General features: G+C 50.6%; 1 protein-coding gene across 1 annotated transcript in view; it reads left to right on the top strand.

Moving 5' to 3' along the window:
• Nucleotides 1-13699: 13699 nt before the first annotated feature.
• KCNB1 (potassium voltage-gated channel subfamily B member 1) overlaps nucleotides 13700-16878 on the top strand; it is an 89917-nt gene continuing 86738 nt past the window's right edge. Inside the window, exon 1 of the mRNA XM_028125266.2 lies at nucleotides 13700-14266. Coding sequence (XP_027981067.1) covers nucleotides 13700-14266 — 567 coding nt within the window. The remainder of the gene's footprint in view (nucleotides 14267-16878) is intronic.

Here is a 16878-nt window from a genome sequence, read left to right as displayed (position 1 = left end):
CTCTCCTCCCTAAGTGCCCTATTCTCTAGACACTTCCCTCATCTCTCCATTCACACTGATGCTTGAGAAAATTCAGGAAGGTTTTCCCAAAGGCTGATACGTTCAAGGTGCAGATCATGAGCCCCCTCCAAAGACTGGGCTCTGAGGAGTAGAGTTCTTTGTTCTAGACGTATGGGCTCCAGATGAGAGAGCTTCCCAGTGTCGAGACTCAAGTAGGGAATAAGAAAGACAGTCCAACAGGATGGTCCCGATGGAAGGAACCAGCCAGGGCTCCTTGGGATGGTCAAGCCAAAAACAGAGGTGTTGGTTTTCTACATCCTACCTTGGAAGCTCCAGCTGTGGTATATGATCCATTGGCCGACCTGTTTTGTTTGGCCTACGCTTATGAAAAAATACATTAGTTGTTACCATGTCATCTGTGGGAGAGTTCATTTAAAATGTCCAGCTTCTCTTGAAAATTTGGAAGATCTGGCCACACTGGGCCCATATTCCCAAGGGCAACTGTTGGCCAGAGCTGAGCAGCTGCCCCCTCCCTTATCCAGGGCATGCGCATTCTGGCTCACTAGGGTTTCCACTTGGTGGAAATTTTTCTTTCTGCTTCTCCATTCACAGTCCCTCCTGGCCCTTGAAGGCATTCCAGTTGAGAGCCCTGTTCTAACTCTTAGAAGTAATCTTGTAGGAGGTGGTAGGAACCTACTAATTGGTCCTCGGACCAGTGGTGCACCCTATCCTGGATGCACCGTCCTTCGAACAAAGATCAAGGATGAAAACTTGCCTTTGTGTCAGCTTTAGAAAAAACAGGTCAAAGAGAAAAACTGCGTGGAAACCTTTATTCTCTTGTTAAGTTTATTACTAACATTAGTCCCTGTTTATTGAGGACCCTCTAAATGCCTGTGATGGGCACAGTGGATGCAGTATTTCTGCTTCTCACAGCATTTCTGTGAAGAGAGGACAGTTATGCCTTCTTTAGAGACGAGGAAATGGGCTCAGAGAGGTAACGTGACTTGGTAGGATTTGGCAGAATTATTGTCTCAGTAGCACATGGTAGATGGGCAGCTCTGTGTTCCTTGGGCTCAAGGGGGGTGGTGGAGGGTCAGTTCTCTTTCACATCGGAGAGCTGACAAAGCCAGAGGCACCCATGGCTGGCTGCATCTCACGAGACACAGACATGCATATGCACGCATAGCTCGGTCCCTGTAGCTTTAGCTGGAGGGAGGAGAGGACCTGAGATCGCTGAACGTTCCAGGGGCCAGTCTCTGCTCAGAGCAGCACCAGGGCTTGGGGGCTTCCCTGGCCCCCAGCCTCCAGGCACCCCCAGGATTCCCAGACAGACACTGTGATTGGCAGGAGGCAGGGTATCCCCAGGGAAACCCATCTTCACGCCTGGGTGACCCCCGCTGCCGCCTGCTTCTTAACTCTGCGGGAAAACAGGGTTGGCAGCCTTCTGTGGGAGGACGGAGCCTGTTTCCATGGCAACCGTAGCTGCCTCCTCCTGGCTTGGAAGGGAAGGAAGAAGGCTGGCAGAAATAGATGCAGGAAGATCTCTTCGAGCAGGGCTGTACCCCGGTGTGCGGGGGAAAAAGCCCTTATGACTTTGCCCCCCTCCAAATCAGGGCTGCCCTGTCACTGGGACTAGGTTCTCACCTATGCTCCCTAAAAGGCCAGTTCCTCTAACAGGTGGCGCCTCCTTGGAACCACAGACATTAGGAAGAGATGGTTCTCCCACCAGGCAGCCCCAGCTGGTACCAGAGATCTTGAAGTAGAACTTGGGGGACGATGCTTTAAACCCTCCCTTGTTTTAATCTTTCTTTTTTCCTCCCCCCACCCACCCTTTCCTTCTTTAAAAAAAAATAATAAATATAAGGGTAGAGTAAAGAGGGAAAGATGAGTGTGTTAGCTCCTTGCTGCAGGTTAGTAAAGAAGGTACCCGGACATCGTTGTATTTCTTCATACTTTGCTTTAGAACCACAAAATTGCAGGACACATGTCAGAAATGCTCTTAGGTCGACCTAATGAAGTGTTTCCTCTCCGTCGGCATTATTGTTATTTTGTTTGTGCTCTATTTCGTATTGTTGTTTACCAGATATTTTCTTTTAAAACAGACTCACCGTTTAAACTTTAAATTTGCTTAAAAGGGGAACTTTATTCCACCGCTGTCATTAAGGGACAACGTGCATCACTCGCTGCCAAAAATAGAAAGTGGCTGTGAAAAAGACATTTGCCGGGGGAGGGCCTCCGGGCCCCTGTCGCCAAGGCTCAGAGCCTGAGCTCTGTCTCTGCTCTGTTACAAAATGAGACAAGCAAGCAATGCAGGGGCCGTTAGAGCCAGGCCAGCACCACCTCGAGATTTTCTCCTTGACCGTCTGGGGCAGGAGGAGGAGTAAGCTGCTCAGCGCATGCCGGAGCTCCGCCCATTCTCGAGCTCCGCCCATTCTCCTGCCGCCGGCCGGCCCCGCCCACAGTGAGCTGGGGACGGCCCACCTGCCCATTCTCCGGATGGAGAAACAGGCTCTGGGAGTTGAAGTGTCTTGCTAGAGTCCTTGATCTTGGTGTGTGTGTATGTGTGTGTTAGTAAACACAGTGTCTGGAGAGTAGCAGTGATTATTATGCCTTGCTGTTTTAATAAAGAATTCTATTTTCATATAATCTTGTTGAGCGGAAATGTGCTGAAATGTATTAAACCATCCTTGTTTATGGAACTGCCTCTGAGTGTGCTTTAGGTTGAGAGTTGGCCATGTCCGGAATGGCAAGGGTGGTTTCTGGGAAGAGGGGCACAGATGACCTACTGTGTGCCAACTTCGGGACAGGGCCTTTAGAATCCAGTCCTACCGCCAGCATCCCTCTGTATATTATTGTCCATTTTTACAGATGGAGAAACTGATGGTCGGAGAGGTAAGTGGCTTGCCCAAGATCACATGGCTAGTAACCACAAGAGTTGAGTGCAGGCCTCTCTGCCTCCTGAGACCATGTTGAGGATCTATCAACAATCCTGTCGGCAAAAGAGGGACAGGATGCCCATAGAGGACCTTGGGGAGGAGGCTCACAAAGTAAGACAAGCAGAAAAAAAATCTCTTAAAATTCACTGGATGTTCTCTATCCTTCACGACAACATATGCATTTGTTTTTTGTTGTTGTTTTTTTTAAGATTTTATTTATTTGAGAGAGAGTACACGAGTAGAGGGAGGGGCTGAGGGAGAAGCAGACTCCCCACTGAGCAGGGAGCATGGGGGCTGGTGTGACCTGTGGCATGCCTGGGGCTCCATCCCCGAACCCCGGGATCGTGACCTGAGCCGAAGGCAGACACTCAACCAACTGAGCCAGCCAGGCGCCCCTGCATTTGTTTTAATATAAAAAAGAAGAGGTGAAATGAATTAGATTTGGGGAAGATAAAAAAGAAAATTGTTTTTTTCTCTCCAATCTTAGAGCAAAAAATAATTTCCCAAGGCAAATGTCCCTTGCATCATGTTCCTCATCTACAGGGGGGCATGGAGGCAGGTCCGGTGGGATTGAACTTGGCTGTGATGGATCTCTCAAGTAAGACAGTGACATTTTACATATAAGATGTGTATATTCAACACAGCAGATGCTTCTTTCCCTTCCACCCAACAGCTCCACCACCACCAGCCCCTCTGGTCACTCCAGCATCTGTGTGTGTGGGAAAGAGGGTGCAGAGTGGGGGGAGTTGGTGGCATGCTGTCCTCTTGCCCTGGGACATCCCCTAGGACCTCAGAGTGGCCTGAGTGTCCGGGGAGAGACAAGGCAAGTGTACCCACATTAGGCAAACCCGAGAAAGTGGCCTGGGGGCATCTGGATCCCTATGATGAACAGAGTCTCTGTGTGACTTTATTTCTGGGGCTCTGAGGGCTGACCACTGTGGGAGAAATACTGATTCCTTGGCCAAGGGCCAAACTCCCAGTGTCCCTGCTAAAAGAACGCTGGTTTCTTTCACATATTAGGCAGCCATGTGCTCAGAGAAAATGGGCCCAACCTCCAAATCAAGACTTGAGGTTTGTTGTAGGTAAGTGATGAATCACCGAATTCTACTCCAGAAACCAGTATTGTACTATATGTTCACTAACTAAAATTTCTTTTAAAAATTATGCATTAAAAAAAAAAAACGGGTTGAACCAAATATAGGTATCAGGCCCCTCTAGTGACTGGGCTAGTAGTTGTCATGTGATCCAGTACGGGCCAATGAGATGATCAGGAAAGTCCGTGGGGGAGCTTCATAAGTGTGGAGGAAGTTCCTCCTTCCTCCCTCTCTTAGAGCTGTCACGAGAGAACATGGCCCTGGCAGCCATTTTGTGATCATGAAGATAAGAGACTCTCAGAGAAATCCAAGAATCCTGAGGCCTCTCGTTGCTGCTGTGATAGACCCTAGCATCACCTACCTCTGGATTTTGTGTTAATTGGAATAATCGATGTCATTACTGTTCAGGCTCTACTCAGAGACCACATATTATAGTGGTTAAGAGCACAGGCTCTGCCTAGGTTTGAATCTCTGTGGAGCCACCTAATACCGGGGTGATTTGGGGCATCTCTCTATGTCCCAGCTTCTTTACCTGTAAAATAAGGATAATGGATAATGATGACATCAGGCTTTGTGAGCATTAAGTGAGTTAATATTGTCATTCACGACCAGTGGAGGAGACAAAGAATGCATATCCTCAGCCTCATAATGAAGTTTCCCAGAGGAAAGAGAAACTACTCCAGATGGTGAGGAGGCAGGGAAAGTGACACTGGATCTGGATTTTGGAAGGTGAGTAAGGGTCCACTGTGTGGGAAAATTGATGGTTGAAGTTGGGGAAGCATTCTAAAGCAATAGAAACAGAATGAACAAAGGCCCTGTAGCAGTTATCTGTGGCTGTGTAACAAATAACCCCCAAATGTAGTGATTTAAAATGAAATTGTTTGGGGCACCTGGCCGGCTCAGTCAGTCAAATGCCTTCAGCTCAGGTCATGATCTCAGGGTCCTGGGATGGAGCCCCATGTCAGGCTTCCTGCTCAGTGGGGAGCCTGCTTCTCCCTCTTCCTTTGCCCTTCCTCCCTGCTCATGCTTGCTCTCTCTGTCTCTCTTTTGCTCTGTCTCTCTCTCTCTCTCAAATCAATAAATAATAAAAAATAAAATAAAGTTGTTTTGGGGCACCTGGCTGGCTCAGCTGGAAAGGCGTGTGACTCTTGATCTTGGGGTTTGAGTTCGGGCCCCACATTGGGTGTGGAGATTATCCCCCAAAACAAATTTAAATAGAATGAAATTGTTTTATTATTTCTCATGGTTTTGTGGGTTGCCTGGGGCTTAGCTGGATGGTTCTTCTGCAGGTCTCACTTGGGGTCTCCCACATAGCTGCAAGCAGATGTCAGGTGGGGCAGCAACATCTAAGTGCGTTGGCAGGAACAATGGACAGGCTGTGCTCCGCTAAGACATTAGAATGGCTGAGCCCCTCTCTCCTGTGTAATTTCAGGGCTTCTCACTCTGTGGCTCAGAGCTCTCGAGAGCACAAAAGCCTTCTTTAAGGCTTTGGTCTGGAAATGGCATCACTTCTGCCATATTCTGCTGGCAAAGATGAGTCACAAGGCCAAGCCCAGAGTCGAGGTGGATTGGAACGGGGCAAGGCGTGCCAACCCAGAGGCAGGTCCATGGAGGGCCATGTTTGGGAAGTGGCTATCACTGGGCCAGAGGTTGGAAAGCGTTTGCCTGAAATGTGGGGAGGTAGTGGTAAGTGAGGAAGCTGGAAAAGCAGAGAAGGCAAGAGTCAGACACAACTTTCTGTGTCTAAGTGTGTGGGGGAAGAGAAGCACCCATACTTTGTGAGAAAGAAGGAAATACTCAGAATTCTGTCAACCATCTCCCCAAACCCAAAATGCCATCAGTTGTCTCCCCATCTCCGTGGAGGGGGATGACAGGCAAGGGCTGCAAAGCCCATCGAGGACCACCCTATGTCAGAGGGGCCAGCACTCTCCCTTGAGGGAGGCGTCTTGTCAGGGATTGTCCTCAGTTTGGAGACTCTGAGGCCACTGCAGAAACCAAGATCTCAGAAGTCTTTAAAACAGTCTTTTACATCCTGAAAGTAAAAATCAAATCAGCTACTCTCTGCTTAAGAATCTCCAAGGCTCTTGACATAAACTCCAAACATCTCCCCACAGCCCTCACCTACATGATTTTTCTCCTTCTCTGTTTTTCTCTCCTATGCCTTCTTGGACCACTCTGGCCCTCCTCACTCACTCTGCTCTGGCCACATCCACCATCTTCCATCTCCTTCAACCCTCCTGTCCCAGGGCCTTTGAACCTGCTCTCCCTTCTACCTTTAGCTTGGAACGCCCTCCCCCCTGCTCTTTTATGGCTTGCTGATTACTCTGGTTTACCATTCACCTGCAGCATCACTGCTCCCTCCTTCCCGTTGTTCTGACATTCATACTTTTCTTATTTCCTATTCAGCAATTATCAATATTAGATTATTTTTAAATGTCTCTGTTTATGCTTCACCATTCCTGCATTCCCAGCATGCAACATAAGCTTGACACATAGTAGGTGCTCAGGAAATACGCACTAAGTGAACAAGTGGTCTTTTCCTCATGGTGGGAGAGTTTGTCCTTTATCCTGGACGGTGAGGTGTTATGAAGGTTTATCAGCAGGAGAGTGACATGGCCAGACTTCTGCTTTTTAAAGGCCTACCCTGGTAGCTGCAGGGAGGTTGGGTTAGAGGAAGAATAAAACTAGGAGATGAAGATCAGAGAGGAGGCAGATGAGACTGGGAAGAGGTGGACAAGGGCAGTGGAGAGAAGGTAGAAAAGATATCCGTTCCCAAAGGGCAGGGGAGCTGGATGTCAATGAAATGTTATCTTACAAGAATCAGTTAATTTGCTCTTGATCTCTGTAGCTTTGATTTCCTCCTTTTGCTGACTTGCTCCTTTTCCATCACATCTTGGAGTTCCCAGGCCATCTGCGGGGAAGAGATATTACTTTACCTTTAATTGCTTTGCTGGAAGCCCATGCCTCGATCCATCCATGCCCTGTATTTCATCATTTTTTGGCTGCAGACCCTGGGAGTCAATGGCTTTGGCAAAGTCCAGGCTACAAAGGGGTTTGATGGACTATGTGCAGGTTTACCTGTCTCCTTCTGTGGGACCCTCTGGGGGCACCCATATTTCCTCCCAGGGAGGGAGCCGGGGCTTACCACAGAGCGTTACATGTAATAAACCCTATAAAATGGTAGGTAGTAGATGAGTGGGGATGGCCAAGTGAGTGGGTGGGTGGGTGGATGGAGGATGGATGGATGGACAGATGGATGAGGGGGTAGGTAAATGGTGGACAGATGCATGAATATTTGGGCTGGATGATTATGTGGGGGGATGAATGAGTAGGTAAGTAGATGCATGGATAGGTGGATGGATAAGTGGATGAGTGAGTAGGTGGGTAAGTAATTGGATATATGGGTGAGTGGGTAAGTGAATGGGTAAGTAAATGAATGGGTAGATGAATGGATAAATGGTTGGTGGGTGTATAAATGGGTGGAAAGATGGGTAGTGGATAGAATATGTGAATGAATGGAAAGGAAGATGGATGTGTGAGTACATGGGATTGATAGATAAGTGGATAGATGACTGGTTGGGTGTACAGTTGGATAACTTGGTGGCTATATGGTTGGATAGTATATGGATGGTTGACTAGATGGCTGGGTTAATGGGTAGGTGGTAGGCAAAAGACGGAAGAAGAATAGGTAAATATATGGGTTGGTAAGAAAACCAGGCTCACCCTTTACCAGGAACCTGGGCCAGGAAACCCAGGGCTTGATAAAATCAATCAGGCTAGCATAGAATGGGATGGACACTAGAATCAGACATCTGGTCACTCAAGGATCATCCAACAGCTAATAAGTCTTTATATTAGAATATTCAGCCCAAGGGCGAGAGAGCCAGAAAGAATCTTAAATGAGGTCAGATACATGCAAAGCATTTAGTACAGTACCTGGTATATAGTAACTGCTCAATGTTAGCTGCTACTATTATGGTTGTTGCTGATGCTGCTATATTAACGTGTACTTACTAGTGTTAGGCATGGGTGCTAAGCACTTCATACGCATTATCTCATTAGTCTCTCCTGCAACTCTGGGGGGTAGATTCTATCATTAGCCCCATTTTACTCATGATTATGATTATTATTATTGGGTGTGACGAAAGAGAAACAGGTGAGAAGCCTGGAGTCCAAGCTGATGGAAAATCCCCCAGGGCTGCTGGAACTTTGGGCAAGGCCACAGAAAGAGCAGTTGTCCCGAGTGACACCCACGCAGAGATGTCAATGATTTCCCTTGAGCCTTTGGGTGCCTCCATAACTACCCTCATAAAGCAATTATTCCTTCCCAGAGGTCTGTGGGGGAGAGGGGAGAGGGGACTCATTAATCTAATTCAGTGCCCAGAAGTTCCAAGAAACCTGAGGCCACTCAGTGGGATTATAAAGAGTGATGGCTGTTATTATGGGTTCTTTTTTTTTTTAAGATTTTTTATTTATTCGACAGAGAGAGACATAGCAAAAGAGGGAACACAAGCAGGGGGAGCGGGAGAAGGAGAAGCAGTCTTCCCGCTGAGCAGGGAGCCCAATGTGGGGCTTGATCCCAGGACCCTGAGATCATGACCTGAGCCAAAGGCAGACGCTTAATGACTGAGCCACCCAGGTACCCCGTATTATGGGGTTTAAGAAGGAAAAAAAAAAGACTTTGAGTGGATACATCTCTTGCTACTACAGTTTACAAGGGATTCACTTGTATTTACAGGGGTGAATTGGGCTGACTTGATATCACTCAGCCTCAGGTAAAAAATCTCAACACCTCTCAGCAGGAAGTCTGCCAAGAGGGCCTGAGCAGATATAGTTTGTGACCTGGTGCGGGCACTCAGCTGCCTACTCTCTGGTTGACCTTTGGGATGCTGTTCCCCTTGATGAGCTTTTAATTTTTCCCATCTGCAAAATGACATGGTTATACTTGAACTCTTTCCGGGGGGAGGGGTCCCTTTTCTGTAAAACATTCTGAATTTTATTATTCTTTTTGCCCTGTTTCCTGTAAGTTCATTTTCTTTTCCTCTGTTTCTTATAAGTACATTATAAGGAGATGGGAAACTTTTGGTTTGTGGAGAAAGAATTGTATCAGTTGGACTCTTTGGGACATAAAGGAAAATATCACAACTCAGTCTGGTTTAGGTAAAAAAGGAATATTTACTAGCTCACACAGCTGGAAAATCCAGGGGCGATGCCTTCAGGCATGACTGGATCCAGAAACTCTAACGACATTGTCAGGACTCAGTATCTCAACCTCTGGGCTCTACTTTCCCCGGAATTGGCTTTATTTCTAGGCAGTCTCCTCTCTCATGATGGCAGAAAATTCTAGGAAATGAAGGCCAGATGTTTTCAAATAGTTAGTCTTTTCATTCAGAAAGGAAAAATTCTGAACTGTGCGCTGCGCAGAGCCTGGGGAAGCAGAGACAGAGCTATTCCCACTGTCTGCACTTCCAAGATCCAGGTATATCTAGATGTTCTTTATCCAAATCTGGAACCAAACTTTGCAGGACTTGGGCCACCCAGAGGGAAGAATCTGAATGACATGGAGTATCTAGCACTAGCCTTGGGCTTGGGGAAGAATCAATCTCCTTCCAGAGCCTTACGGCCGTGAAATTGCCCAACCATCTTCACTACCATCATTCCAGTCCCAGCCCCTCACCACTGGCCCGGACAATTGCAGATGCCTCATGAGGGGTCTTCCTGCTGCCATCTTTGTCCCCCAATACTCCATAATGCACACAGCAGCTGGAAGAATCACTTCCAAAAATATATCTGCACATGGGACTTCTCTGCTTAAACGCTATCATGGCTTCCCATCAGGATCAGAAACAACTCAAACTCGTTCCTTAACCTTGAGAATAAAATTCCAACAAGGCTCTGTGTGGCCTAGTCCCATCTACCTCTCTAACCTTCCTTCCCAAGGTCATTTCCACCTTACGGCCTTTGCTTTTATTGGCTCCCCTGCCTGTAACCCCTTCCTCAGAATTTCACATGGTTGTCTTCTTCCTGCCCTCAGGCTCTGAGCTTAGATATATCACCTCCTCCTGGAAGACTTCCTGCCTGACACCCTTATCTAAAGTTGCTGGTGCCTCTCAGACATGCTTTACCACTTCCTCTTGTTTACTTTTCTTCGTGGCATTTATCACAATCCAAGTGATGTGATTTATTTAACTTGTTTATTAACTGTATTCCTCACCAGAATGTAAGTCCAAAAGCATAGGGATTGCTTGTTTTATCCTTCTCACTGGATCTCCAGTGTCTAGAGTAGTGTTTGGCATATAGTAGGTGCTCACCAATTAGTGGTTGAGAGAATAGCATTTCCAGACTAGCAAATACCTTTGCCTTCTATTAAATTAATCTAGGGTTTTTCAACCTTGGCATTATTGACATTCAGACCTGGAGAATTATTTATTGTGAGTGCCCATCCTGTGCACTGGAGGACGTTTAGCAGCATCACTGGCTTCTACCCACAAGAGGATGACATCTTGGAAAAGGACCATGATGATGGAGGTGATGAAAGTAAACAGATTTAAAAAATATAGTAATATTGGGGCACCTGGGTGGCTCAGTCTGTTAAGGGTCCAACTCTTGATTTCGTCTCAGGTCTTGATCTCAGGGTCATGAGTTCAAGCCATGTGTTGGGCTCCATGCTGGCTGTGGAGCCTACTTTAAACATATGTATATATGTATGTGTGTATATATATATATATATATATATATATATATAAAATGTTATACTATTCATTATATTATATATTATACTATATATTATATATTATACTATATATTATATATAATATTATACTATAATATATAATATTAGGTACAACACTATGGAAATGAATCTCCTCATTTTATAAATGAAGAAAAGGGCCAGAGAGGGGAAGGGGCCCTGTGGCTTAGTCACAGCTTTCTCTTCCAAAGCAGGGGGCTTACTGTGTATCCCTAGCTCCTATTTACTTGTCATGCAGTAAATATGTATTTGGAAGAATAAATGAATAGACATGAGGTCCAACTATGGTATCCTTAGGGAAGCCTTGCTCACCTCTTCAGGTAAATCCTTTGGTTCTATATTCATTTCTGGAGATTATTTGATGGATTCTGTCTCCTCCACTGGACAAGAGTTCCAGGGGAGGGTGGTTCCTTTGCCCAGCCTGGCACAGGGCCAGGCACCCAGTAAGCTCTCAATAACCAGCTGCCCAAGGTAACATGAATGAATGAATAATGAATCGCCAGGCTCTATAAACCAGCTGACCCCTCACTCTCTCTTCCCCTCACCTTACTTTATTTTTCATCTTTGCTGTTGCCACCAGCTGCCACATTACATATTTATCTGTTGATCTACTTCATTGTCTACCTTCCTCCACTAGAATCAAGAATTCCATCCTAGAATTAGGTTTTAGAATCTAGCATGGAAGCTCATGAAAGCAAGGGCTATTTAAAATTGCAATCTGCCCCCACCCCACCCCTGCCTCTATCCCTCTCTACTTCCTTATCCCCCCAGCGCTTACCACCGTCTGACATATTTCTTTACTTTCTTGTTTTTTGTCTGTCTCCAGCCAGCTCTCCAAGGGCTGAACGTTTGTGTTTGATTCACAGCTGTTTCTCAGCCGCTTATCCTAGTGCCTCACACAGAGTAGGTGCTCACCCCCAAGTTCTTCACCTGACAAAAGAAGGCAGGATTGCTAGGCAGCCAGGAAAGGGAGCCCAGGTGGGAAGGGCCGGGCCGCCAGGTGCATCTCTTTCGCGCAAAGCCCTAGCCCGCCCCCAGCCTCACCTGGAGGCTGGGCCGGGCAGGCAGGAGTTAAGCGGCGCGCACGCTTCCGACCCGCAGGTGGCGCCGTCCCGCCTCGGTGCCCGACTCCGGGCGCTCCGAAGTGCGGGACAGAATCGCAGCCAGCGCAGAGCCTAAGCTCAGCCCCGACTTGTTGATCTCGCTCAAGCAGCCGCCGCCGCCGCCGCCGCCGCCGCCGCCGCCGCCGCCGCCGCCGCCGCCGCCGCCGCCGCGGGAGCAGGAGCAGGAGCAGGAGCAGGAGCTGGAGGAGGTGGAGCAGGAGGCGCCGCCCGATCGCGGACCTGCCACCCGCGCCCCCAGCGCTCGCCCGCGCCCCCAGCCTCGGAGAGGGAGCCCCGGCTCCGCGGCGCCTGCAGCCCTAGCGCGTCGCCTGCCTGGCCGGCGTAGGCCGGGCCCAGCCCGGCCCCGGGTCCGCCGCTGCCCGCGGGCGGGGGCGCCCGGGCTGCCGGGGCGATGCGCGTTCCCTGGCCCCGGGAAGCGGCCGCCCTGGGGGTGAGTGTTGAGGCGCGCGGCCAGCGGCGGGTACACAAGGGGACAGAGGAAAGGGGCTCGCCTGCCGCGGTTCGGCCTGTTGGTCTACCTGGGCTCCGCGGCTTCAGGCCGGGGGGGGTATTATTGGGGGTTCTTCGGCAAGGGTTGGGGCCTGGGGAGGCGCGAGGGGAGAGGGCGTCAGGATCACATTCTTGGGGGCTCAGGGCAGCCCCCGAAATCACCAGCGCGCGGCGGGAGGAAGGCACGTTTTGAAAAGGCCAGAAAATTCAGCTCCTTTCCCCGCCTCCCACCTCCCCCACCCCTTCCCTTCCAAGCCCCGGGAAAGGCGCAGAACCCGGAGTTATAAAAAGCCATCGCAGGAGAGGAGCGAGGGGGGGGCGGGGGCGGGGAAGGAGAGAAGGAAGGATGGAGCAGGTGGATCTGCAGGACTCTGCGCGCCCCTCCTGCGGTGGGGTAGGGGGCACAGGGGGAGGGGCAGGACTCCGCACAGATCTTGGCTTTGCGTCTTTCAGGGCTCACTTAGTTACCGGAGCGACCTCAAGAGATGCTCCCGTGCTTTAGGGAGAGGGGTCGCTCCGGAACAGCGAGGCTGTCTTTGACCACCCCGTCAGTTATGACCTCCGACAGGTGGGTAGCTGAAATCCCCCCAGAATTTCCCCCAAGTCTTTTAAGGTTTAGAAAAAGCCAACCCACTGCCACCCCCTAGAGCTCAAATTCGAATTATTTCGGAGCAGGGGGAAGGAAAAGATGAGAAATCTCAAAAAAAAAAAAAAAAGTTTTTCATGCAGCGCCCCTTTTGCCCATTGTGGGGCTGGTTCGGGACTCGACGGGGAGACCCAGAAAGAAGCGAGTTTCAGCACTCGAAGGGGAGGACAGCGCCCCGGGCGGCTGGGTCTGGCCTGGGCGGCAGAAACCCGGGGTGGGGCCTCCCGGATCCCCGAAGCGCCTCTTGGGGGCCCTCTCCCCGCCCCGAAGAGCCGCCCCTCCCTCCACCCATGGGGTGGGGCGGACTTCAGCACTGGCGGGAGGGACAGCGCCAAGCCATTCAGCATCAACCCCCCCCCAGCCCCCGCCCCCCAGTCCTGAGCCGCTTAGGCACCGGGAAGGTCAAGGCCGGTTGGGGCCCCGGTGGAGAGGTGGGGAGGGGCCGCACCCAGCTCCCTGTTTCCTGACCCGCGTCCGCTTCCTGCCTTTCAGCGGTCGGGATGGAGGTGAGAAGCCGGCCTTGACGCGCGCCCGCGCCGTCCCCTGCACCCCCAGCAGCCCACAGCGCTCCCTGCCCCCCTCCCCCGCAGCGGCCGGCCTTGCCGTCCAGTGACAGCGGCCTGGGGGGGGCAGGGGGGGCGGGGGAGGCCGGACCAGCGATGCCGGCGGGCATGACGAAGCATGGCTCCCGCTCCACCAGCTCGCTGCCGCCCGAGCCCATGGAGATCGTGCGCAGCAAGGCGTGCTCGAGGCGCGTCCGCCTCAACGTCGGGGGTCTGGCACACGAGGTGCTCTGGCGCACCCTGGACCGCCTGCCCCGCACGCGGCTGGGCAAGCTACGCGACTGCAACACGCACGACTCGCTGCTCGAGGTGTGTGACGACTACAGCCTCGACGACAACGAGTACTTCTTCGACCGCCATCCAGGCGCCTTCACCTCCATCCTCAACTTCTACCGCACTGGGCGGCTGCACATGATGGAGGAGATGTGCGCGCTGAGCTTCAGCCAAGAGCTTGACTACTGGGGCATCGACGAAATCTACCTGGAGTCCTGCTGCCAAGCCCGTTACCACCAGAAGAAGGAGCAGATGAACGAGGAGCTCAAGCGGGAGGCCGAGACCCTGCGGGAGCGAGAAGGGGAGGAGTTCGATAACACGTGCTGTGCAGAGAAAAGGAAAAAGCTCTGGGACCTCCTGGAGAAGCCCAATTCCTCCGTGGCTGCCAAGGTGAGTCCGGAGTCTGCGGGCAATTGCACTGGGGGCTCTGCCTGGGTCCCCGGCTGGAGGACCGCCGCTGGAGGGGGGGGGCGTCTCTGGCTTCGTTCCCAAAGAACACCAGGAAGGGGTAGGGGCTGTGGCCCAGACCTCAGAGGTGAGGACGAACACCTTCCAACTGTTCCTGTTTGCATTGGTCACCTCATCCCCTGATCATCCAATACTTTATACCTCGACTCTGTTGGAGAAGAGGATTTGCGGTGATGTAAACTCCCACAGCCAGAGGGTGGACACTGTAAATAAGAAGGCACAGAGGGACGGTAAAGCCTTGCTGGGATGGAGTTGAGTTTGGTCTATATACATAATGCTCCCTTGTGGAGTCCTAGACCCAGGCGGGAGTTGGGGGGGGGTCACCTGCGATTCTAATACTTACCCCTCTATTTATAACCCCACTTTGCCCCAAGGAAGGAATGAAAGCAGCTTACAGATGTGCTTGGAGGACATTGAGATACTGTCAGGCAGTTTTAACATAAGTAAGAAAAATGAGGCAAAGGGACTCTGAGGGGTAGGTATGTGCATGCATGACGCACGCAGCTGCCTGTGGATGCTTGTGGGCGAAGGGTCACCCCTGGTTTGTTCTTTATTTATTTGGTGAGTTTATTCCAAGAATGATTTGGTGCAGCTTGTAAAGATGCTTTGGCTGTTGGAAGAGGATGTAAATTTTGAAATAAGAGAGAAAAATTAGGCAAAATGTGAAAAATGAAGCAGAAGGAGGCAGAAAGGCTTAGATCACACGAAGTGGACCAGTGTGCTGCTGGGTAACGGCAGAGGGTATGCCAGCCTGAGACAGACTTGGGGTGGGGGGCCAGGCCAGAGAAGGGGGTCAGTGCTGATGAGCTGCTTCTTTGTGTTAGGCTGGGTTCCAGGAATGCCTTGGAGAGATGGGGCCTGTCTTCAGGTGGCCAACGTGCTGGGTGTTGGGAGTAAATGACAACACAGTGTGTTCAGTGCTCTAGAAGAGGTTGTGTGAGGCCCAGGGGGAGCCAGAAATAAGAAGTGTTGATGTCGAAATCCAGGACTACCACATTGGGAAAGACATGCAGAACACTCTCAAAGAGTGGGGCCAGGAGGGGCTGGGGGTGGGGGACAGGTAGGTAAATGTGTTCGCGACAAAAGGAAAAAGGCAGGAGGAAGCATCATGTATGTGCTCGGGCTGCCTCATGTCCCGCCTGGCCTCTCCTTGTGGGATCCCCCTGGCTTAGTTGGCCCCTCACTGAAGGTCCACCTGCAAGGCTGGGTCTGAAGGGGACACTGTGGGGTCCTTTCCCCAGATCTGGTGGCTTGGGGAGAGGCCTCTGAGAGTAGTTGCAGGAGGGGGTGGCTGGGAAGAAGGTGGAGGGAGGCCTAAACGTTTTCTCTCTTCCCTGGCAACCCCAAAGAGAATGCAGAGATTTCTAGGCCTGGTTCCCTCTTCTGTGGGCTGCCTCTGACCATAATCCTGCCCTAGGTTTCGTGTCCAGAAAGCTTCCTTCTTAAGACAGCCACTCACCCTTAACCGGCTTAGGATCAGCAGACTTATTTTGCTATTTCCAGGCCTGACACGGGTTCCTCCTACACACACCTTGGTTAGGCCCAAACATGACTATTCCCCGTCCCTGTCCTGTCCCTAAGACATGAGAATGAGGGGCCGGGGAGGGTCGAGTCACCCTCCCAAGGAAGAAGCCGGCAAAGGGCTGTGTTTGGGTTGGCGTCCGGCAGCAAGACAGGGGAGGGAGCTCAGGCTTGCAAAAGGCGCTGTTTGGTAATAAACAGCCTCATCTTGCCCTCGGGTTAATCCGCTCACAGGGACGAGCTTCATGACCTCTCCGTGATCCCAGGCTCAGGCTGTCAGTTCACATTCCTGGCAGATGGACGGTCTAGGACATTCTGCAGCTAGAGCTGAAATGGGGAGGCTCACAGGCAAGCATGATCATTGGTCCCCCAGTACAGAAATCCTGACCATTGATCAAACATTCACTGTATGAAATGTAACAACACAACTGGGTTGTGTTGTGTCCTTATACCAGCTCTCTGTTATTATCCCGCCTTTTGCAAATAGGGAGGTTTGGAGAGGTTGAGTAACTTGCCTAAGGTCACACAGCAGGCAAGTAAGAGTAGCCAGAAATTCAAACCCAAGTGTAATTTTGAAGACGTTGTTCTTTCCATAGTGATTAAGTGCCAAAGACTTCTCCCCAGTCTCCCTGCTTCCACTTTTGCCCCGTGCAAATCCATTGCCCTCACCGCAGCCAGAGGGAGCTTTTCAAAATAGAGACTGGATCACATTATGCATCTGCTTAAAATCCTCCAGAGGTTTCCCACCACACTCAGAATAAAATCCAAACCTTCCGCCATGGCATATCAGACCCTACCGAATCAGTCGCCATGTCCTCTCTCTGAGTTCATCTATTCAACTCTCCTCTGGTTCACTGGGCTCCAGTCCATTGGCTTCCTTGCTGTTCCCTACCCAGGGCAGGCTAAAGCCTGCCCCAGGACTTTTGCACTTACTATTCCTGCCACCTGGAATGCTTTGCCCCCTCTTGTCCCATTCCAGCTGCTTCTCTTCATTCCTCATTTGAGCAAGTCCC

The sequence above is a fragment of the Eumetopias jubatus genome, unplaced genomic scaffold (assembly GCF_037043125.1).
Source record: "Eumetopias jubatus isolate StellerSeaLion01/CBP00866 unplaced genomic scaffold, mEumJub1_p1.0 scaffold_9, whole genome shotgun sequence".
Classification (NCBI taxonomy): domain Eukaryota; kingdom Metazoa; phylum Chordata; class Mammalia; order Carnivora; family Otariidae; genus Eumetopias; species Eumetopias jubatus.
The sequence above is the reverse complement of the archived record's forward strand: the minus strand, read 5'-3'. Positions and strand labels throughout refer to the sequence as shown.